Consider the following 25,798-nt stretch of genomic DNA (forward strand, 5'->3'; position numbering starts at 1 on the left):
TCAAATATTTTTTGTTTATTTCTTAAGACTTTTTGAAACAGACCTTTTGGGTTGTGATTTTCAAGATTTTAGACTTTACCTCCTGGTTACTTCCCCATGAAAAAGGAGGAAGATTATTTGTGCTTTTGTAACAACTGACAAATGCTGTAACTTGCTAGCATAAAAAGAATATTTTCAGCATTAAATTAAGAGTGTTAGTTTATAAATTGTCTGAATTGGATGAGGGAAGTTGGGCAAGTGGAAGTAGTTTGGAGTTTGAAGATGTATACTTTGTGACCCTGTGTTTGAAACCTAAATGCAAGTTGTTTTAGTAACTTTCCTAGTGGTGACTTTTGGGTTACCATATACAAATACAATATTAACTTTTTCTGGTTTCCCAAACAAAAGAGCAGTTGCTTTATTTTGCATTTAAAAAAACACAGGCCAGATGGTAAAAGAAGTTATTATGCTCTTAAAGATTATGCATAAATTCTCAAGGTTGCAGTTCAGGCTGCTTTTCCTGAGTGTTTAATTGGTTTTGAATAATTGCTGAATGTTTGCTGTTTGTTTGAAAACCTGTACCTAATAGAGATGGATGTGAATATGTGAATAATGCTAATAAATATTATGGAGCTTTAACACCTTTCAAGTTCTCTTTTTCTTCCCTAGTGGATATAAAGAATGTATTTAAGAGTGGGAAGTTTATTCCATCTTCCAGGCATTTGTACTCTTGTCTTGGAATATTTACAAAGACACCTTCCACAAAAATGTTGCCTTTTCATGAGCACTGACTTTTTACATGTGGTTAAAAAAGAACAGGAAACCAATATCACTGGGCTGATTTCAAACATGTGATACAATCTTCCCTTAATACTGCAAACTCTACTTCTATCCCACATCTAAATGTCTTTTAATGATAATGGAGAGTTAAGACTTTCAGGTTTTCTTGGTGTTTCTTTGATTATTGACCAGTTATATTTGTACAGCACAATGTTTACAGCTGGCGATAAGGCAATAATTGGCAGAAATGCAAATCAAAATCAACAGTTGTTGAAATGGCTTTAGATAATGTAGGATGAATTAGTTTTGACAGTTTAAGATGCTTTAAACATCAAGTATTGATCTTAAAAAGAAACAGCAGGGACAAGTTATTTCTATATGAAGGAAAATGGCAAAACTCTGTGACATTTTGAGTACTGTGAGAGAAAAAGAAACAGGTTGTGCACAGGACTTGCATGAGAAGGCTGGACAGAGGTCCCAGAAAGCAAACAAATGTTCTGCTCAGTGTAATATGAAATATGAACTGATTTTCCAAGAAAGCATTTGAGTGCCCATTATTCAATAAATTAGAAAGCCCAGTAATACAGAATTTATCTTTTAGTGTATGTAAGTTGATTATTAGCAAACAAAAAGGCCCATAGAAATTAAGGCAAATTGCAATAAGGTCTTATTTTTAAATAAAACAGCTAATCAAAATAGGCATGTTTCTTAAGACTACAGCTTAATAAGCTTTGAGTGCCATATTTGATATTTGATTTTGTTTGAAGTATACTAACAGTAAATTAAGCCTCTTTGGGCTGATACATTTCAAAAATGCATATAGATTAATGACTATGTAAGTCTTCATTAACTCAACTTGGCAAAACAATTCTTTTTTGTTTTGCATGTTTCTGGCTAATTTATCATGGACGTGATACACAATGTTTGCATAATTCTTAATAAAATTTTTTTCTTTCTATAGACAAGGAGAATTGCTTAGAATTCATGAAAATTAATATTGGTTATTTTGAAGAACTCAAAGTTATGTGGATATGCTTTTTGTCTGTTTTTTAAAAAATAAACTATTTGTCTGTTTTTTAAAAAATAAACCAAAACCAGACAATAGGTTATTTTAAACCCCAGCACGGATAGGCACCTGAGTAGGGGAGTGAAACGTCTTTGCCTGGTTAGTTGAAAGTCAAAGCATTGGCAAATTAAAATTAGAACCATCTAGAAAATGATATGTGCTTGTGCATAATAGGTGCCTGCAAAGGTCTGTAGTTGCTATCTGACATCAGAATGTGAAATTTTGAAAAGGAAGATCTTGACTCTGTGGTAAAGGAGGAAACTCCAGGTTGATCAATGATCTAAATTAGTGCCATACTCTCATGTAGGTGGTATCTATGAACTTGTTTTACACCCTCCTCATTACATCCCCACTGAACATGTATTTAAGGGTTGCAGGAAAAAAGTCCACAGGTTGTTTAGACTCTTGAGACTCTGTTTGCCATCTCTAAATTTTAAAGCTTCTTGCTTTCTTGCTTCTTGCATAATTCACTTCTGAGGCAGGTGGGGAAATGCATGTGGGTATTTCTGTCTAGACAGTACTTTGTGGAAGCTTTTTATTCTGTGTGTTACTGAATGATAAGCAAAGAATTATTTAAAGCAACAGTTGGTTTTATCTTAACAGCTTAGTAGCAATATTTTGGCACCCTAGACCAAGAAAGAACAAAATTTGAATATTAAGACCAAATTGCTCTTGCAATTATTCTTTTTTTGATTTTGTAGTTAATAAGGCTGTATGCTAAAGCAAGTGTTTCTTTTTCATATCATGCAGTGGATGTTCAGTAATGCCATGCCCAGGTAAACAGAGGCTTTATATACATAGACATTGATAGATAAGCCACATTTTCTAAGTATACATGGTTAGCTTTTTTTTTTTTTTTTCAAAAAGATATTTATTCCTTTAAGTATTGCACTTTTTATTACCAGTGGAACTTTGTCAGTATAAGTCCTTAAACCCCTGAAAGTTTCCTGGCGGGCAGTCCTTACTTTTAGGACTCTTCAAATCCTTCTCTCTGACCCAAATTATCTGCTAGAGTTTCTCTTGAGCTACTAGAGCTTCATTATTAAATATAGTTTGTTTTTTTTTTTTTTGTACTATAAAGCTTTCAATATATGATTCAAATTTATTTGCTTTACATTACAGAGGTGAATGTATATATCTTCTAAGGCAATGCATTTTTTTAAAATATAATTTTAAACTGTCTTTTCCAGGAGACAGCTACCCAATCAGCAATATTTGTTTTTCATAAGTACACAGGTTGACCACTGATTTCAACAACATACAATGGAAAATATAATAGTTGAAAACTTACAACAAATACCTTAAAAGTAAATATTTAATGTCTGTTATATTTTTAGTTGATAATTTATGAGATAAATGAGCAGATTTTTCTTTTCTTAGACACAGTGTTTCACGTTTACTGCAACGTAGATGAATTGCTCATAACAAATGGCATTCTGGAGGAATTAGTATTTATGTTTGTTTGGATGTCATTTTTACGTGTGAAAATTCTACTGTGAACATTTCAGATATCAGATAAATTTAACAGTAAGAGAATCTCAGCAAATAATGGTCTATTGATTATTATGCAGGGGCAAGAACTTCCATTGACACAGGCTGTGTCACTTATTACAAGCACAAAACATGTGCATGTCTGCCCTATTTATTGGATCCTGAAAGGTTACAGGGTTGCTGCTTAGCAATATGACTGTTGTAACGTGCATGGTTTGTATTAAATCTGGTCAGGGATTAGGAAGATTTTTCTTTTGGCTATCTGGTATGTTTTTAAGATAGGGACAAAATAGTGTTTTATGAAGGTCATCTTTCTGCAAGAATGCTGCAAGAATCAAAGGGTAGCTGCTTCCTTCCAGGTTCTAAAGCAACAGTACCCTCCCATGAAAATAATCCTTCTGTATTTTTCCATTACTCATTGCAGAAGGTACAAATACAATATAATCTCTAAGATAAAAGAGAATGTTAAAGTTTTGAATAATACACATAAGATTAGCATAATAAGATGGAACTTTCAGCATTAATATGAAGATAAACAAACCATGTTTTTGTTAATTTGGATGTATGCCTAGACACTCTGTAGTGCTGTTGATCCTATGAGCTTTTCTTATTTTATTAATCAGCATGAAATTTTCCTAATTACCTTAAAAATGAACACATTTTCACTGCATTAGGGTGATACACTATTAATTAGGTTCATCTAAGCTTCTGGCTACAGCAGCAAATGTTGTGGTGGGAGTTGAGCTCATTGACCAAGTTTATCCATCAATGCTGCAGTGTAGTTGTATGGCTCCTTACCTAATATTGCTTCTCTCTATTGCTAAGACTTTTAAATTTTCAATAAGGAGATAAAAAGGAAACAGCTCTCAGTAATGTAGGTACATGGGGCTTATGTCCTTAGGTTAGAAAGGAGACTAGAGATTGAAGGTAAGAGGAAAAAGTCTCTTACCCATTTAACGATGGAATGTATGCAGCTCTTAATCTATACAGAAAGTAAATACCTTGCCAGGAATTACAGCTTCCAAGTGATTAAGACAGTCTGGTCTGTTAATAATGGCCTCAAGACCTTTGACAGATTTCAGGATCAAGGCAATTTCCAAAGAGCAAAAACTGAAAAACTGTAAGATGAAAATTTGAGACTTTTTTCAGCATAAAGAAAAATACTGTAATTGTACTTAAGTAAGAACATCTTAAATAGAAGTAGGTTTCTTGTGGATTTTTAAAGATTGTGAGAAGGAAAACAGTTTCAACAAACAGTTTCCTTCTACGTCTTCAAGTTTGTACAGATTAAGTTTCAGACATACACAATTTTCTTTGCCAATAAGCTCTGTTCCTCAGTAGCAGGTGACATCTCACTATCTGAAAATGAAAGTGGGGAAGGAGTTTTGTGTTCACTGCTGTGTAAACTCACAGAGAATAAAAACTAGTAACTCCCTGTAACCAGACAAAAACTACTGTAGAAGAGTGATATAACAACAGAAAGTATGCTCAGTGTATCAACTGAGCTGGTTTTATCAAATCTAATGCTTTACTTATGGGAGGCTTCTGTGCTCAGAGATCTGGACAAGATGGTGAAACTTTATGCATGTGAACAGAGAGAGTATTTTTAAGAAAATCAAAACTGTCAGTTGTTTAGGTCAGATTAACAAGGACATCAGCATATGGCATAGGCAACCAACACAATTCAAGAGAACCACTGAGGACATGGAGCTGTCTTGTGTTTTAAGATTTGAAAATGGAACTATTGCTTTTTTTTTTTTTTTTTTTTTTAATTCTGATTTTATCCTCCTGTCAATTTCTAAGTTTTATCTCAGCTGAAACAGTTTTCCTGTGTAAAAAGGACTCTTTTGAGCTTTCAGATGTTAACAAGAAACTTTTCACTATGTGAAAATGGCATTTTTCAGGAAGTAGAACATTTTTGAAGTTCTTCCTAGAAAAAGTGAAAAGTGTACTTGTGACAAAAAGCCACTCCCTTGTCAAACTGCTCTTCCAAAAACATGTGGGCACTACAAATTTTAGGTAGAATAACATAAAAAGTTTTGAATGCAGAGAATTTCTCTGCTTTTGGGGAGGCAACTGCTTGGGATGAAATGTCCTATAAAAGCCTCATACAGAAAGTGATGGTTTCACACTAAAATAGTCAGAAGCAGCTGATAGGAAACTTTTGTAGGAGGTGTCCAGGCAACCTTCACAGTCTGCTCATGGTAAACACAAGGGAGCTTGACACTGTTCCTGGAGGAGTTTCAGGGAGAGGACAGTGTTACTTGTACTCTCTACAGAACTGAAACTGTAAGACTCATAATTCATTCTCTGTCTTTTTTGTTTTGGGATTTGATGAATATGGTTCATTATGTTTAGCTGACAGGACTTGGGTTGTCAGACCCATATATTTCGGTTCTGGGTCCATTGTTTTGATGACAAGCTTGAAAACAATGAAAGCTAGGCCTTCTGTGTAGAGTCCTAGAAATAGAAGTTTTTCCTTGGTTATATTGAGTGTGTTTCATCACTGTCACCAGACAGAATCTCATTTAAATAGAAAGGGCTGCCAGAAAGATAGAGATGTATAAATTGAAATGGAACTTGAAAATAGCTGATGGGTTCAGTTTCTTTCAGACTACTCCCACAAATAGGACTACAGATGTTTTGCTTAAATTCTGTGCCAAAATGAATTTTCTGAGTCCTCCTACTTGGATTCTCAAAGTTAGGCATCTAGTAAATGTGCTAGCAATAAAAAGAGATATGAACATCTACATCTCATTTTTTGACATCAGGCTGCTTAATTAGGTGATCGATTAGGCATTGCTGTGTGAATTCTCAGTATACAGTTAAAAACTAAGTACCTGCAAGTCCATTTAATTGGAAATTTGGTTATAAAAAACCCAAAAATAACTGTGAGCTTAGGAAAATAACTAAGAAGCTTGCAAATATCTAGGAAGACAAGTAAAGCTGAGGTGAAGCTGCTTGTTCTTTGAGACAGAATTCTGTTTGCTGATGCAATTTATTATCCTTCAGTCTTGACTAATATTTAAGAGAGGCAGAAGTTCAGTTTGCATTCACAAGATTATATGCAATATATTATATGAGCAGGTTGTACATTCCAGTGGTTTGTTAGCACTGTGTGGTTGTCAGAGTAATGACAACAGTGCTGAGTTTCGTGTCTCAGCCTCTTGCTTTCATTGGAGTGTGTAAATAGAAATTTGAAGTGTGGAAAATAGAAGTTCTCAATTAAATTGAGGATAACTAATACACCCAGTACCCATGATTCACCTGTGGGTTGGAATGCAGTTAGGGTTGAAATATATTTCAAAAGCTTTACTTGAAACACCTTTTTTATAAAGGGTATGATTATCTAATTTGCAAATCTGCCTCCCACAGAGTAAAGCAGAGTTTAATGTGCAAATATTACTACAGAAAACTAGTGTACACAATAAATGTAGTTTAAAATGACAGGAAGAATTAGGAATTTACCAATTTTCTAAATAATCCAGTAATTACATCAGTAATGGGTATGACCGTTACATTTATTTTAGCTTGCCTAATTTTGCTGATTGGGCTATTACAAGCTATGATGAAGGGGCAATAGAAAAAGTTAATAATAATTTATTGCTTTTCTCCTAGAGGTACTGAATGTCCTTTTGAAATGCAATATACATTCTTTATTTATGTAATAACGTTTTTTAAAATTGAACTACTTGCATATTAGGCTGTAATTATGACTTGAGTAGATTTTCTAAAAAGAGAAATTGACAAGAGGGCAAATCTAAGCATAAACTGGCAACTAAATCAGTAATGCTTTAATTAATACTGAGATAAACTGGAGTTACTACTATTTTCCTTTTAAGTTAGTATATTTTATATTCAAACCCATTAAAGTATGATTGATTTTGCTAATGTGCCAGAAATGAACTGAAAAGAAATTATATTGAATACTGCCATTGCTTTTCAGAATTTTCCACTGATTATATGAACTGAAGTAATACAGATTCCCTGGATTGTCCAAGGACATTACATACTCTGTCACAAAACAAACCAACCCCTGCTTTGGAATATGAATTAATTTTCCATGTCTTTGTTTAAAAAGTTACTGCAGCAAATATAAATATGATGAAAATTGGTGGGAAAGGAGGTTGAAGATTGCCAATATGGTTATTTCTATCTGATGAGGCCTCTGCTTTTGAGCTGATCAGTTTATGGGGTTATAGTTTGTATTCTGTTATCAAAATAGAGATGTATTATTACCATTTAACTGTTAGTTAAACCTGGTAGTTTTGGCATTTATTAAAAGTGCATTGGTGGCTGTTTAGACATGTAGCAAAATATTTTCTTTTAAAATTATTTATTATTTAATAGTGTGTTCATAGTCTAGCAAAGCAGTCACTGAAATATCTGCCAAGACATTTCACCTGCTCTCAAAGAAGCCTAATGTTGAAAATTAATTGCTACAGGTTTTCCTTGTAGCCAATAGAATACGCAGTTTCTCCCCAGACTGGATACTAAAATGTATTATGTACTGTACTTATGCATGAAGATATTGTTCAGTTGAGAATGTTAGACTGCCATAGAATACCTTGATTTTTCATATGCCATCCTCTGTGTGTAAGATAATCTGACAGACAGTAAGATAGATAATCAGAGGTCTGGCAAGGACTCTGGTTTTCTTTCCTCATTTTTATTTTATGTTTTGAAGAGATGGAAATGGCACTGTGAATAATTTTTGTTATATTTAAATGAGAATTTTAAAATTAGTTGGAGTTACTGTTTTCGGAGGGGGCTGTTAAAGGGAGGAAACTTCAGTCTGTGTCTGAGGCCCAAAGCCTCATCCTTTAAATCCATAGCATTAAAAGCAGCAGCATTGAAATGAAGTGTACAGAGATAAGCAGGGCTGTAACTGAGCTAAATACATGGCAGGTCTGCATCTGTCCCCTGGTTTTCCATGCTTTGATAGTTGTACATCCTGGGATTGATGCAGTCATGCCTGTTGGATCTTTAGTAGAGCAGAGCTGGCTGAGGAATTGCCAGAAAGGGAGGTCTAATTCACATGCTCCCTGCAAGCATCAGTAGGTGCATCCTTCTTCAGCTCTTAAGGGAAAAACATTTCTCTCTGAGGGCCACCAAGTACCCATGCATTCACACAATGAAGATGAGGAGGCATAATGTGCTCTCTCTTTTGCCTCATAAAAAAGCCTCTAACATTTTGCTAGACTGTAAGAACACAGTACTTCTTTCACTTAATTAAAGCAAAATGATCACATATGTTTCTAATTTTCACTAGCAGCAAAAAGTGTGCCTTACCTGCAAGGAGAGTAGCTGAAAAGTGTTCATTGGGACTTCCTACCTCAGTTTTAATGGGTAGGAAAGGAAGTGCTCATGGCTGTCTTGAACATAAAGGAGAATGAAATGGAGGAAGGAAAAGTGTCCTAGTTCTGTTGGTTTGATGAGTTGGATGATGCAGGATTTTCATTATTGGACAGTACATAACCTTTGGGGTATGTTCAATAGTAAAGCATTTGATATGTCCAAAATTGTATGTGTGAGACATGTTCGGCCACCAAAACCACTACTTTAAATAACAGTAATAACAGTGGGAATATTGTTAAGGAGACTTTGCGTATTTACACAGAAAAGGTAGCCTTGGCTCATTTCTGAGCACAGTGTATGGAGCATTTTTTTCTCTTTTTTTCATGCTCTTGTTTGTCAGTTTAACTGGGAAGACTGGAGGGTGAGCTGCACTGTTAGGCTGTGAGGCTTTCTAGACTGGGAAACTCCTTACATTATCTGTGTAGAAGCAGCACCTTGCATCCTGAGATCTTTGTGTGCTCTCTTTCCTGCTTTGTAACATTAGGGCTTGTGATGATACTTACATTACAAGGGTTTTTTGAAGACAATCTAATTGGTCATTTCTTGGAAGGAGTTGGCTGAAAAATATTCCATGTCAAAGTATCATTGCATAAGTCAGTCAAAACCCATGTAACAGAAGATGCTATTGAAATATTTTTCATCTGGCTGACACCTAAACTTAAAGTACAATTTTATATTAATTTAATTGAAATATAGGTATTGGAAAATAGTGAAAGACCTATTATGTATTAAACAGATCTGAGTTGCTGTATTAAGTAGGGATGAACAGCAATATAATAAGCTGGTAAGAGTGTGAGGTATTCTGAAGAAACTAACTTTTGGGGGCAAAAAAAACGATTTTGCAACTACCTTTTTACCATTTGGCCTTGGAAGTCGCCTCTTCACTTTGTACAAAGTTTGAGTAAGTGTGCAGTTTTACAGCTTTAGCAGCAAAAGCATTCATGCTGTAAAAATCTGGACTCCAACAGTCAATAAAAATATTTCTAAACTAAATGAAAATGAAAGAAAATAGAGTAGGAATACAAAAGAATTTCTGAGGCAAGTAAAGGTTTGTAGGAGTTGCACGTTCTATTAACAGAAGAAAAGATCCCCACATAAAATCTAATTTTACTTTGCTGCTTTGTAACTTAGACATTGCTATTACAAACCTCTTTCAATTTTATATGAATTTTTATGATAGTCTGGAAAATTAACTTTTCCATAGTTCAATGATATTTATTTCAAGCATAACAAGTTAAATAATGATTTTTATAAGAGTCCTTAGTTTTATCCCAGTTGGAGCAGCCTGTGGTGAAGTGTAGTGCCCTGCAAGGCTTTGAAGCTTCTGACTTGGCCTTGATACTTGATGTCCTCTATTTCTGCTAGGAAAATTAATCTTGACCCTCATGATAATGATGAGCTCTGGCTAACTACCAGTAGCCTAAAGACTGAATTTAGTTTTCCTCACAATCTAAGCATAGTGTCTGGGACACATGTTCCATGTGCTAATGTCCAAGCAGACCCATTATTGCTTTTCTTAAGAGCCTTTCCACTCCCAATTTTTTTTCTCTGATTTTCTTTGTACAGCTTGTATTGCTGCTCCTATTCCTTCCAAGGAGCACATCCAAGAAGAGTCTGCCTCTATTACCCTATAATCACTATTAGATTTTTAAAGAGAATTGCAAGATCCCAGACACAGAGGGAGAGTGCACTAACCCTGACATTCATAGTGATCCTCTGCTGAACTTGATGAAATTCTTTGGTTTCTTCTTTTATTGAGAGTTTTTCTTTTTTAGAGAGGACCCGATACCCCAGGTATCAGCTTGCACATGCTGAGCAGAGCATTGCTTCCCTTTACTGGCTAAAACTTAACTGTTCCAGCCCACTATGTGGCTGGATTTCATAGCCTCACAGATGTATTGGGTCTTTCAGGTCCATGAATGGTGAGGCAAAATGGAGCTACTGGAAAGTGCTACTCATGATTCTTATGTTACTAATGTGATCTCATGGTTCCCTTTTACCTAGAATGTTCCACCTGATTTGTCCATCTGCACCTTTGTGCTGGAGCAGTCTCTGTCAGTACGGGCCCTCCAGGAAATGCTGGCTAACACGGAAGAAAAGGCAGAAGGGGTAAGTTATTAAATATTCACCTTTCTTCATCTTACAAAATAGTACTTTTTTCATAGGATACTACAGGTTTCATGACTGTCACATGCTTATAACATGATTGTGCTGAATTTTTGTCTTTTGCTACAGGAATTATTTGGGTTTTTTTCGAAATTATAAGCATTTGCAGTGTCCACTGAAGGCTGCTAGAGTTGTAAATTCGCAATTTCAATGTGCTATGAGTCAGTATAGAGTTACAAGGGTGTTTCAATTCCAGAATCTCATAATGTGTCATATAAAGCTTGATCACTTCTGAACAAATCAGCTTTCTGAGCATTCCTGACTATATTGGGTGAGACTGTCAAAAGGTCTTAAAATGACTTGGATGTATGCTGGTTGTGTCTGGAAATAATGAAACTCTTGTGTGTGCCCGGAGTTAAAATATATTGTGACAGGTCTTTAAGCTGAAGATAAAATATTATTGAGCCTTGGTGAACAAGAAATAGCAATCTGTAAGGTGAAGAATATAGGAATTACTTAAATCCTATAAGAATTATTATTTCTAATAGGAATTAATTAATTTTTTTTTACTAGAAAATAATTATTTATAAATAAATAATGGTACTGTAATTACTCTTCCCTGCAGTGCAATTAATTTGATTTGTTATGCTGTAATTGAATGTTCCATATGCACCTTATAGTGTTCATTTGAATGCTGTGCTCTAGCTCAAATCCTGTAAATTTTTGAGGAACGGTGACTGTAGGCATAGGAGTTGTACAGGCAAAAGAGAAGTCGCTGTTAACCTTGAGTCCATCACTCAAGAAAGCTGGCAGGAGAAAAGTATGCCTCTGATATTTATGGGGATGCCTCAAGAAACCAAACCAATGTAGCATAGTCAGTCCCATTAAATGCCAGGCACTTAGACTGAAAATGGTATTTGGGAAGTGAAGACTAGGAGCAGTCCCATGGATGATCCAGAGTGTGTTCTGCAGTGAGAATTTGTTCCAAGAGAATGAAAAGCATATCTGAGAGAAGAGCTGCTACCAGAGTAAGCAGATCTGGACTTCTGAAGCCCTCTTCCCATACTTTGTGAATACTGAACCCAAGAGCAAGCAAATTCACAGGGGAAAAATAAAATCAAAGAACAGACACACAGAGGCATAATGTCAAAAGTCACAGCCCAAACCCCAGGATGTACAGTGATAACTGTGTATGGCCACATGTGTAAAGAGCAACAGTTTTCTATATTTTATTCTCAACAGATGGAAGCAGGGACATGAACTGAAGGAAGTGTGATAAAGTAATGCTATAGGGCAGAATACAGTGAATGAAAAAGCATGCAATTTTCAAATATGAAGTACTGAAACTTTTATTTAAATCATAGCATCAGCTTGCAGATTTTCTCTTGCACTGTCTTTAGCAGAGTCCTGGGGCCATGTGTTAAGAGAATATTTCTTTTAATATGAAGATCACACTCAGAGAACATTGGAGAATGAACAAATGTCTCTGCAGAATGATGGACAATACAAGCTCGGGTATTCTGTTGGGAACAGGGCAGATTAAGAATGCATTGTAGGGGTTTTAGGTGGAATGTTTGCACTAGTTCTGGACTATTTTCTGCACTAGATGTGAGTAGAAAAAGATTTTTGTAGAATACACTGACCAATGTGGCATACCATGTTTGGTGGTTATCTGGTATTTTCTGGAAAAAATTATTGATGTTTTCTGTCCATAACCATGAAGGTCAGAATTCTGGACACTTACACCCAGGCCTAATAACACTAATGACAGCTGTCCTGATCTACAGTACTCTGTACTCAAAGGTCTTCTGAGATGTACACAGGAAAGATAAAGCAAGGTTCTGAGTGTGGTCATCATGTGGCTCTTGGCTGTTTACAGAGTAGTTTACTGTGCTCTCAGCACCTATTAAATGCCAACACTAACAGAAGATACAGAGCTACAGCTATACCAACAGAGAGAGATGGTGTTCAGTAAATCATAAATATATTTCTACTGCAAATTTGGGTGGCTTCTGTAGAAATGCATTAGGAATCTGCTTGTGTCTCTTGAATATTGATCTATTGATGTTAGAAGAGACCAATCTTGAAAATAATTGTAGATGAGCACAAGGTTGTGTTGTCAACATCAGTATTTTTTCAGTAAGTCTCTGAAAGTCAGGAATGATTGTGATACTAAAATGACTGAATATGTACTTGCTGATAAATTAATAGTACTGGAATTTGGTATCCTTATGTATTTTCTATTTTTCTATGAAAAATACACAAATTTTGCCTTTGCATTTATATTTGTATATCATAGGGCAGGTACTTACATAGGCAGCTTCACATTTGTTTGAAGTAAGTGTTAAAAGAAGTTGTAAGGTTATTTGTTTTACCTGAAGCACTATTACCTTCCTGGAGAAGCATAAATTCTTTTTATTAAAATAACAGTGCTTCATTTCATTTAGTAGAAGAAAGTATAGAATTTTTTTGAGAAATTGTTGCTGTAAACTGGTTTCAGCATGACCTCAGTTTTCTGGTGGAAAGAATTGTGCAAAAGAAGGTTTTTTCAGTCCTCAGTTACTTTTCATTACATTAGAAATCATTAAGATGCTGTGCTTAGAAGAGTCTCCTTGTGTTTGCCTTTTGTATTGTGTAATCTCTTGAATGCCATGTTTATATAATAGGTATTCTTGTTATATAACAGGTAAGTTAGCAGCAATGTAATGGCTGAGTAACATGAACAAAATCTCATACTGACTTGAGTCAGAACAATAAGCAGCTTTCTTGTCCCTAAGAAAGAATAACTGTGTGCACTTACTGGATTTACTGCTACTTCTCAATTAGTGTGTGTTAAATGTGCAAGATCAGCTCTGCAATAAATACCTGTTTTTAGTGCAAGAATCCCAAAATGAGAATTTCAATACTTTGTGAGATCAGTGATCAATCTATCTGTGTATACCTACTTGACTCTCATAAACCAGAAAAATGCTACTATCAAAGGCAACAGTGGAAAATGACTGAAATTTCCTGAGAAAGAATATGTGTAGTGCTCTGTTTCTTCTAGGCACTGAGTGCTTATTTTCTGCTCTGAGGTTTCATCATTTCCCTGTAAAATAGTATGGTTAGCTCTGACAATTTATTAAAACACTGACATTCATAGCTTGCTTGAATGGTTTTGGTTTCAAAAATAAAACTACAATCTAGTTTATTTCCTTAGGTAGCATTATTTTCACTTTTCATTTTAAACAGGTAATACTTTTTTTTTTATTTTGCTGGGGTGTGGAGTGCTGTGTGCATGTGCCACTTTCATCAGTTCATCAGCAGGAAAGAAACAAAACACAAAAACCAACAAACCAGAAAAAGATGACAAAAAAGGGAGGAATCTTGTGGAGATGGAATAGTAAATAATTTTATAATGAGGAGTATCATGACATAGTCTGGGCTATAGTGTGTTAGGCAAGCAGAATTAGAGATGCACTCTCCTACACAAGGGTGACTTACAGCCTAGGTATTATTTTGTAATAATTTTGGCTAATTTTCCTAGTATTAACTTTTTATTATTAGAAAAGCAGATGTAAGATGAAAATGGAAGTCCTTATGTTTTTGTAAAGCATTTAAGACCATAAAAAACATTCAGTCCATCTGTTCTTAGCCTAGTTGTTATTTCCAGTGAATCTTCTCTGGACCCAAGTGCCTTGTATTTCACTAGTTGGGATGATCCTGAAAAGGTGAATCCCCAGCTTCTGGAGTAATTTAGGAATGGTCATTGTAACCTGTTGGAACTATGTTTTTCTTCTGATTCTTTTTCCTCGGATATATTTTTGGGTAGTTTGATTTTTTTTTTTCTTTTTTAAAATATTTTAATTTTTGAAAATTACATCTTCTTTTCCTATTTCAAGGTCTCTATCAGCTAATACTTTCTTAAAGTGAAAGTGATTAAATGCCATAATCAAATCAGTTCCTGGAAATTTTCCCTAATTTTCTTAAGAAATGAAACCTAGCCATCTATCCATTTGTGCTCTTGAATTCAGCAACTTCTGCAATTTCTGGATAATATGAACAATATCAGAAACAGGATTAGATCGTTTTTCCAGATATGATGAATATTTGGTGCAAGACAGGGGTCTAAGTTTATATATCCTGTAAGAGGAAAGGAAGGAAAAGTTTTGTCTTTTACATTACCATCAACTGCTCTAGTGCTATTGCATCTTCTGCACAGGTTTTTTTCACTGAGAAAAGGTGTCACAAGGACATGGGAAGGAAGTTGCCAGGTTTCACATGCAAAGGAGGGATTTATAATGTTGTTGTTTCTTTCAGTTTTGAGATTTAAATGACTTTTTTATGGAAGTTATGCAACAGACCTGTACATTGTATGCTATCACCTGTCTCACATTTTATGACAAGGAAAATTATTTCTCTTTGTGCTGTTGTATACCCAGTAGAAAAAGGTACCAGACGAAAAGGTATCCAGACATATTTGACATGGAAACGTGCTAGATATTTTCTTAGTCTCAGCTGGTTTAAAAATTATTTAGATTTTGTCTGAAAAGTTTTTCTTTTTAATAATCTTCAAGCAAACATGCTGCATGAAAAATAGGTATTAAGATAAAAATTTGCCAACATGGTGTGCAAACTAAAACTAAGTGTAAGGTAACCTTCATAAAGCCCATTGCTACTAACTATTATCTGAAATATATTCAGAGGGCTTTTCATATGATTCAGTACAAATTATTTTTTTGAATGGGATAATCTGAGTATTCCAAACACCATTACTCTCAATATTTATATAAAAAGGGGCAAGTTTGAACTTTCATTCTATTCTAATGCTTTTGTTACTTCAAAGAGATGGGAACCAGTTTTGTACACAGTGACTAGGTACAGCAAATTAAATTAGTTTGGCATTTTCTGTAAGTGGCAAAGCAAAAATATCATCTATCATCTGTGTTGGCTGGAAAAAAAAAGTTCACGTTATTATGCTGAGTTATACTTGGTTTGCCTTTGTTTTCTATAATATATCCAACAGTCTCACTATATAAATAACATACTACTTTTTCCACCTTGTTATGTCTTTTATAGTCCTTCATGATAATTGGGATAAATACGACCACTGAAATTTGAAGATTCTGGATTATATTTTACATGCATATAAATACAGGTGTATGTAACTTGCTTTCACATGCCAGTGTGTTGTACTTCTGTGTGTGAATGGGAGACCTGGTATCCCAAACAGAGGTTTGTTCTTAACTGTGCCATCCCATTGGAGTGGCTGAGAACTCTATTCATAGGTTGTCTTTTACAGAGCTTTAATTAGTTTTTGTCAGCAGTGATAAAACATTCTCTTCACTCTGGTCTACCAGAATACTGGTGAGTGCCAAAACATTCCAATTCTACTGTTGTACCATATATCCACAGGAAAATCTCATATCATTGGGAGGGTGTAGAGTAAGAGACATGTATTTTGGTGAGAGCTTCTGGAGCTGCTGTTCGTTGATTTATGCTTTGTTCTACCAACATGAGGTATATGCTTGGGCTTTTTTTGGTTCAGGTATATGTTGAAGCCTGAGACTCCTGTAGGGCTTTTTGTTTGTTGGTTTTTTTTCCCGACTTTATTAGCCAAGTGTTTGGAACATTCAATTCCTTTGCTAATGGCTAGGCTTCATGCTACATGAACTGCTCGCTAGGAAAATCATCTGCACTTGGAGCGTAATGTGTTTCCTTTGGAATTGTGTTTTAATGACTCCAGCAGGACAGATGCACCAAACTCACTTATCCTCAATGGAACCCAATGGATTTCTCCCAGCTGCTTTTGTGGCCTTTCACTTCAACTGTCAGCTTTTTGATTGCTTACTAGGAAAGAATGTAGTAGTGAAATAAGTAAGGATTTCTTTGCATGCCACCTGTAGCAAGCAGGTGAATGTATAAGTAGTTATAATTTCTGTTTTGAATGACATAATAAACTAGGAACCAGAATACAACAGGAGACCATAGGATTCTCTAGAATTTATATTGAAATGATTTTAAGTACTTATTCAGAAAATCCCATGTATTTGATTTTTTTTACTTCTGAGAAAAACTTGAATTTTTTTTTTCTATTTGTCTTTCTAGACTTCATCATACAGGAGAAAAATTGGCTCTCAGTTGCCTTAGTATGCTTGAATTTTTTTTACTTTTAGGCAAAATTAAATGTAGGGTTAATATCTTTTTAGTTTCCTGCAAATTGGTCTTAGTTGCTATATTATGTACTGAACACTTCAGTATGCATTTGCTGCATTTTCCTACGTATTTATTTGCCTAGCAGCTGTGCTATTCTAATACTGCATGCCATGAAGATTTGCTGTGCTTGGCAGCCCTATCCTGTCCTCCTGGTTGGTAATGAAGATGTGAAGCTCTGTCCATGCCAATATCAGCTCCTGAGGGCTGGTCTTCCAGAGAGCTGCTGGTTCAGAGCTGGAAGCAGACTTCCTTCTGTTTGATACTTTTGGGTGTTCTCCCAGCCCATCTGAAGAAGAACATTGGTCGTGGAAGGAAAAATCTGATTGTGGAATGTGTACTCAGTGGAGTACTCAGTCACTGTTGCAGTCAAATTTAGGGAGAACTGTAACAAATTCAATTCTGCCACTGAAGAAGAATGGAAAAGTGAGGATTAAAGCAAGAATTGGTTCAGATTCCATGTGGTCCAAGGGAACAAGCTGAGAATAGCTGGACTAAAAGTTGCTGACTGAATATAAGCAATGTAGAAGTCACTGAAACTGGCACTTTTATGTATTGAGCTGCCATGAGGACAGCTGAGAAATACTGGCAGAGAAATTTGAATGAGGAACTCAAGGTGTACTCTGTGGGTTTTTACCTTGGATGAGAAAAAGAAGGGGATTGGTTGTTTTTATGCCTTTTACATGTTAATTCTATAGGTATTATCCCTGTGCTATCTATAAGCTATATTTTGTTAAAATAAAATATGGTAACATACTGATGCCTTTCCTTAAAGATTCCCAGTTAGTTCCTAAAAGAGCTTGGAATTTTTTTATGAAATTTAAGCACAGAAAAATTGAAAATTATACGGTTAAATTTATCTTCAGAACCAAATCCCCCCTTTTTTTGATCAGCAGTTGGAATCAATGTACTAAAGGCTATTTATGCAAAATGATGAAAAGATTAACCCCAAATCCTCACTTTCAGATGCTGTTCTAGAATGTTGAAGAGTCTCAGTTTTGCTTCAGAATCCTATGTAAAGCTGAGATAGTCTCCTAAACCATTCATTTTGTTAATTCTACCAGATGTCTCAACATAGCTAGTAACATACTGAGTTTTTAAACCAGGTCAGTGTAGATAAGAAGTTGGAATCAATAAGATAAGTGGTGATTGCTACTTGCACTTTTTCTGATTTTGTCTGTCTTCATACCTCGGGACTGATTTATGCATGTGTTGAGGACCATAGCTGATGAAAGCTACACATAAAATAATTTTAGAAATTGGGTCCTGGGTGTCTCAGACTAACCTCCCTGCTTTGTGTATCCCATTGATTTTAGCAGATTTTTAAAATCTATTGAAATGTCATCTGGTGTATAGTGACAATTGAATTAATATTTGTGAGGTTAGCTTTACAGTAGTGGATATCATAAAATGGATAGGATTTAATTGTTTTGTCTTTAGAAGAGTTTTTAAATCAATGTTTAGTAAAATGGTTGCACAAGTTGGAATGAAAAAGAATAGTAAGTGATCACACTCTCATCTACATTTTGCATGAGGCAGATTTGATGTTGAAAAGCTTATGGACATGCAAAAGGCTGCAGCATAAAACAGTGACATTTTTCTGTTTGCCTTAAATTTTTTCCTTGTTTTTTAAAAGCATAATTTTTTGAAAACACAAAAACCTTAGACTTTAGCTTAGTCAAAAGTATTTTGAGATATTAAATTGTTCATGGTTATATATGATTCTTATCTGCTACAATTCTACTACTACTAATAGTACAAAGTGCAGTTTTACGTTAATCTCTCAGCTGGGGCAAGGACTGGATAAAATGATACTCAAACATTGTATTATCTGTTGCAATGTGCACAGCTGTAAGGTGAAGTATTTGTAAAGCCCAAGTGCTTAAATGAAATAATACATAGCTTCTACTTTTGTCCAGTTATATTGAGATTGAAAGTAATAATTATTTAATGTTTTTAAAGACTGCTTATACTCAATAAACACCTTATCATATATATGAAAGTTCTCCATGTCTCTATCTGTCTTGTAATGGCTTTTTATAAGGGTAGCTTCTTGAAATACTCAACTAGGTTGGTTCAAAATTTAAAACAAGAAGGATCCTTTTTTCCAACTCAGTGGCTTATAATAGCAAATTAAAAAATATTTTGGTGAGTAGTATAAAATGTTATCAGTGTAGGAAATGCATAGCAGTGCTACAGAGGCTGGCAGTGTGGAAAACATTAATTCTGCCTGTAGTACGGTGTAGCAAGAAACTAGACTCCTATCAGCCAGCTCTGTAGGATCTCAGCAGCTGGAGCTGGGAGATTACACATGGGATTCTGCCTCTTGAAATATGCTCAGTGTGTTCAACCTCCAGGAGTTACCAATACCTTCTATGGTACTTAAAGAAAACAACAAACCCCCCTTATCCTCAAATTCAGTCAAGATTTTTGTAAAGCGAGTTTGTTCCTAATTCTCTTTATCCTGCAGGGTTCAGCACCTTTGGGGTGCTTTTGCTTCTAATGGTGCTCTGTATGCATTATAGACTCCCATATTGTTTAAGTTTAGATGTGAATGGTCCTCCCCAAAGGGGTAGCACTTGAACAACAGCAACAAGGGTAGCATTAAAAGAAGAGATAGAACTGGTCTAGTGAGACTGAGCAGGACTGAACAGATTGGATTCCTGTCTTGAACAGGAAATGGGAAGGAATTGGGCTTGGGATGGGTTATCTCTGTATTGCTTCTGTGGTGTGTCTGTTAGAGCTGCTGATGAACATGCACAATTTCTTGGTGCTGTCAATGAACTCTGTTGCTGAGCAGGTCTGGATGGGGATGTTCCACATGAGGATTCATCTATGTGTATGTAACTGCATCTCAGGGCAATAGGAATTTTGAATCCATGGTAGCTACACCATGATGGTATCATACACTATGATATCTTAGCAAAAATAATAGGTTTAGTGAGAACAGGTGTTATTTCACCTTTCCCTGGAACAACCATTCATTTGTGGAGAAATTTTTTATTTTGAAGACCACCTGTTCCTTAGTGACTGTGGTAGTGTTGATTCGCCAAGAAGTACATGGTAAGTGAGAAGGGGAGGTATTATCCCCACATGGTTAGGTTTTTAATCTTGATACATAAATATTTTTTTTACAAACATAATAGTTGCTGAGCTCTGAAGATTGTTCTCCCTTTCCCCTGCAGTCTCCTCTTTCTGCCTGGCTATAGTCTTTTTAGCATTTGCTAGTTCGACAGTTGAACTAACCCTTTAGTCTTTTAAATAATAGCCATTCCCTGTGTGTATAAATAGAGAAGGCATTGATTTGCTTTTTTATGTAATAGGGGTGAAAGCTCAAGCCTTATTTTTCTTTATGGAAATGATGTATTTCTAAGTAAACAGAGCAAAGAAAAGAAACTTGACAAGAACAAAGGGTATTCAGGCTTCTGCTAGTAAACCTGTGTTCTAATTCTGTTGGCTGTTGTCATCTGCTTCAGTTTGGGGAGTCTTGTATTGTTGTATATGATTTTTGTAGTTAATGCTCGTTTCTGCAGATACTGCTGATAGAGTGGATTGTGTTTGTAGTGATGATGGTACACGTAGCTTCCACTCTTGAGGCAGCCTTTGATAGCTGACAGTCTGTTGACAAATATTCAGAACACTCACTTTTTTTGAAAGATGTTTCTATTTAAAGAAACATTGGGATGAATCACAAGATAATGGCACACAAATAGCAGAAGGAAAGCGACAAATTTGGAAATCCTGCTTTTCCTACTGGTGATTATTTAATGTGGTAAAATGACATAGTCTAGTGTATATGTAGGTCATTTGGCAACAAACTATTTTAGTTATCTAGGTATTCATGCATTTTGGTCTTGCTGTAAAATTCCATTTCCAGGTGGTGCTTTTTTGTTAGAATATAAGTGGTTTACAGGGTATAGCTTGGCTTCTTTAAAAGAACTTGTGCATTTGCCCAAATTTTAATAATGTCAGTAACTGATTAAATTCTTTGTCTGTTCTAAGAAATTTCAGGTGGTGTTTCTTATTCTCTCTCCTCAGCCATATGTCACTATTTTTTAGTACATTACTTAGGGAAATACAAAACTTTTGTCCTAAAGAAATGGCTTTTTGGTGGGTTTGGAGATCTTTGGAGGAACATATGAGGCAGCCAACATTTGCCTCTGCCCAGAAGACCACAGTTCTCTTTCTGTGTGCTTTCTTGGTATTACTGCAAGCAATATGACACTCCAGTGCTTCTTGTGACTCTGAGTATTCCAAGATGCTGCAAAGTATAAAATAAAACTTTTTTAGGGAACTGAGAACTTTGCGTGGAAAACCACAGACTTGCTGAGTTTTGAGACTGCACAGCCTTTTTGTACCTCAGATGTCTGACCCTACCCAGTTTGCTGAGTCCTTTCTCAACTCATGTATGCCATGAATTGAGAGAAGAAATAGCACATGCAATAAGCTTTCTACTGGGATTTCTTCAAGAGTTCCACTAACTTTTCCAACTTTTCCCAGTGAAATTCTAATCAATTTCATAGATGACCAAGATTTTATTTTGATGCAAAAAGGGCAAAGAAAAATAATGCCTTAACACAAGTAAAAGCTTAAGCCAGAGATTAATGAAATAAAGTGATTTGTAGGTCTTCATGGTTAAAATTGATAATTTCTGCTTGATACAATTTGTCAGTGAAGTACAAAAATTATTTTGTTACATGTCAAAACATTTTTTCTCTCATCTTATTACTTCTCTTTCTGTTTTCACCCTAGCATCTTATTCACAATGTCTTTTACCACAGGCCACTCTTTGAAACCTTTTGTACATAGGATAGGATAGTGTTTAGGGGCTTTCCATGTAACTTGACATGGAAATCTTTTGAGGATTCAAAGGCTACAAATATAGCTGTTGGTTTAAATATAGTAGAGTAGGAAGCATTTTCTAAATTCTTTCTTACATGGTTATTCTGCTTGCATTTAAAAAAATTAGGAAATTCTGGTTCATAACTATCTCCTTTTTATAGTCTAATTACATTCCAAAGGAAAATTTCCTTTCTTTTATTTCCTAATTCTGAGTGGATTTTTCATTTCCAGCAGTTTCTTTTTATTTTGGCTTATTGGATCACTTCAAACTGACAGCAATACTGGACTAATCAAGAAGTCAGATTCAGAGAGCCAAAATGGGATTGTAAATGTGAATATTAAAGGGAGTGATGCAAACACATAACATTAACTCATGTCTAAGTGAAGACTTCAATCTGTGAGGAAGTACTTAGCTAAAGGTTTAATTCGTTCTGCAGCTTGGTGTAACCAAATAAATAGACTACTGTTGAGCTAATTGTCTTTCTAATAGAAACCTAACTGATTAAACTGATATATATATATATATAAATACTGATTTTTGCACTGACTTCAGAGTACAACAATTAAAAAACAGGTATCTGTTTATTTAGCATCGATATAAATGTTTTCTTTTTTGTTAAGTTTTTATAGCTTTTATTTCCTTTATTTATACTGTGATTTTTGGATCTGCTGCACATTTTTCCCTATCCTGTGAGACTGATTGTTTCTATACATTGTTGTCTCATTTCTGTTACTAATAGGGGAACTTAACTATGGAGCAGAGCTGATTGACTAGTATGCTGCCTGCTTACTGACACTAATAACCGTATTTTCTTTAGTTCCTTAGTAACATTACTTCTAGAATGTGTATATTTTCTTCCAAATATCACAATCTTTGCCTTGCCCTTCCCTTCCTCTACCCCCAATCCAATTACACTAGAGAAGCACTGAAATGGATACAAAAATAAATCATAGACAACATGAGAAAACAGACATGAAACAAATATATTTTATTTAAAAGTCTCAGTAATATTGTGGTAAAGAATTGTGATTAAGTCTAGGAGTTTTTTCAGACTCATATGTGCACTCATAAATCTATGTTGACCTTATTAGGAGAATGAAAGCATTTGTTTGCACATGTTGTGTGTGAATTCAAAGCTGAATTTTTTCTGTAATATGAAGAAATTTAATTTCACAACCTCTACCCAATAGTTGACAACTTCATTTTTCAGGAAAATTCTGTCTGCAAAATACCCATCAGTAAGGCAACATTCTAGCTAAATTGCATCATGATCTTATTAACTCCCATCTAATCATCCAGTCATGGCTGATTAATCACTTCTCCTGGTGCCTTGTTTTAATGAAATCTGTTTTCTGTGCCACTGACCAGGAAACTGCTGTCTAATGTCATGTACAGGATAGTCTTTGCTGTGGATTAAAGTGAAGCCCTTATCCTCTGATCTGAAGGGCTGTGTGAAGGAATCATCAAGTGTCTTGCATGTAACCTTTTCTGTTTAAGGGATAGGGAAAATGTGCTTCCTCACAGAGCTGAAAAGCTTTCCTGTTCTTCTAAGACAGAATGGAGCCATTTTCGGATAGGAATGTAACTGTAGCGGGTGGATTTTTGAATATTCTAATCACCTATCTCCAACTGTGGAACTCTGAATTCATTAATTACTTTTTATTAGTAAGCAGCAAGATAACACAGAGAGCTGGCAGCTTTGTCATTTTCTCAGCATGGGAGGAGGGCAAAAGTAATTTCATCTCTCATGCCTGCAGAAAGAGGTAACACCTCCCATTTATTTTAATAAGTGCTCTGTATGTTAATGAATAAGCCAAGTTACCAAGGTACTTCCTTAAAAAAAAGTATGAAGATTGGCAGTTAAATGCACTCTTGAAAAATTTAAGCTCTCTGATTCACACTACAGTAGCCTAGTTAATAACCTATTTGAAAGCTAACAGCAGCTGTGAATATGACAGGCTGAAAATGTTTTTAGGTTTGCCAGAAGAACCCCCACATGTAGGAAGAAAGTCAGGAATGAACCAGAGGTTTCTTGTAATAACAAGCCAGAGCTGTTTTAGTTTCCTATTACTGACTTGAAAGTATTCTTAATCCAACTTTCAAGCAAAAAGGCCAAATTATAACTTTGTATTTCTATACTTTGATTTTTTTTCATTAGCATATGGATTGTCTACAGGTACCAGTCATAACTCACTGACATAACAAAATGTAGTAATTTTCTTAAGAGATTGTTTGCATAAGTCTTTATCAGATGGTGGTGTGTCATAAAAAGGGACAGAGTTGCTATGTCCAGCAACGTTATTATTCTGTACTTACTGCAAGGTCTGCCATCCCAGACTTTTGAGTTTACATGGCCTAAGTGCTTCTTACTGCAAGGACAGAAAATGACAGAAGGAGGAGGAAGAGGATCTCACTGTTCAATGCTGTGTGGGTTTTTGTATCATGTAGATGGACATATGCATTCGATGCCAGTGGAAAACTTTATGAAAAAATGAGCTAGAGTCTTATTCTACTTAAAATACTGACTACACATTTTAGTGATGGCATACTGCAAATAGGAACTGGAAGTAAAACAGTGGGAAAAAAAAGAGGGATGGAGCATGGAGCTTTCACAGAGAAACACATACTATCATTTTCTACTCAGTGAACCCTATTTAACATCAGAACTGGTTGTTAGCAAGCCATTTCAAATAAGGCACAAAAAGTATATGGCTTGGCTTTGATCAACTGCACTTTGATCAACTGCAAGTACTGGAAGAAATCAAGAATGGCAGGCACAGTGTTTTTGCACTCTGCTTATTCTCAAGGTCAAGCAAGGACAGGAATAAAATCAGTATCTATTTCAAGTCACAGAATTGTGACACACAAATACTTCTGGCCTGGCACATGGGCCCTTCTTTAGTGTATGCACCGTGTTTGCGATGAGGAGGTATGGCATGAAATAAAATATTTTATTATCCTGGACAAGTTTCGTTTTTTGGAGGTAGATAGCAGCAAACCTTTTTTCTGGCCTTACCATGACCCTTGGAGTGTTAATGTGCTCAAAGGTTTTTTTCTAGAGTGATGGTCAGCAAAAAATTATGTTGGGGGAGAGAAGTTACTTTGTTTTTGCCCAGTAATATTTTCTGATCTAAGTTACATGCAGAGAAGGAGTTAAACCAAAGAGACATGAAAGCACAGCACTTCAAGTGTCTTGATGACTAAAGTCTACATTGGAAGACAAGCCTGGGCTGGAAGAGAAGGCATATCATTAATTAGCTTGTTAAATATTAAATTCAGGAAGTCAAGGTGTTAATGAAGCTAATTAAGAGTTATAATAGAAGTAAAGAATACAATTCAATTTGGAATCTGGTTCAATTCTTCCTATTCTCGTCTTGCTTATCTTTAATAAAGTTTTAGACAAAGATTTTGCTATATGTTCTCAGTTTCCACAACAGAGAAATGAAAAAAAATTGCAACTTTTAAAATAAGAGTTTGGTTCAGATAAATGAGTTTAAGTGCAAGGGAAGATACAACATCTACTAGTGAATGTTATACATTTCTTCATTGAGTTTTCATTCACAATCCCATGTGTGGATCATGGCAATATATTATAATTATCATGGCAGTTCTCATAAATACTCGTAGAGAATGTGATTATCCAGAGTCAGCTGAGATTCTTCTATACACTGTGAAATAAAATTCCTTAGTATTTTTGTGTGCTGCTCAAGAAGATGAAAGAAAATAGAATACAGAAGCCTGAATTAGGAATGGGAGGTTATTTTCATAGCTTGAAGTAGCTTACTTTGTAGCTTTTGCACTTTTAATTCATGCCTCTGTATTAGTGGACATTCAGTAAATGTTATGTGATGTTGCTTTTTGTCAAATTTAAAAAATGAAAAAAAACTCCTCATAATGCCAGTGAGATACCTCTTTATTTCTCTTCAGTTAGTTCATGGCTCCTTATGGCAAGAGAAAATAGGGGTAACAGAATAACATTCCTG

General features: G+C 35.3%; 1 protein-coding gene across 6 annotated transcripts in view; it reads left to right on the forward strand.

Annotated features, from left to right (window-relative positions):
- Positions 1-25,798, forward strand: part of RYR2 (ryanodine receptor 2) — a 381,271-nt gene that overhangs the window by 102,327 nt on the left and 253,146 nt on the right. For all 6 annotated transcript variants that reach the window (XM_021527067.3, XM_021527070.3, XM_021527068.3 and 3 more), the window contains exon 3: positions 10,679-10,783. In XM_021527067.3, the coding sequence (XP_021382742.2) occupies positions 10,679-10,783 (105 nt within the window). The remainder of the gene's footprint in view (positions 1-10,678; positions 10,784-25,798) is intronic.

Source organism: Lonchura striata, chromosome 3 (genome assembly GCF_046129695.1).
Source record: "Lonchura striata isolate bLonStr1 chromosome 3, bLonStr1.mat, whole genome shotgun sequence".
NCBI classification, from domain to species: domain Eukaryota; kingdom Metazoa; phylum Chordata; class Aves; order Passeriformes; family Estrildidae; genus Lonchura; species Lonchura striata.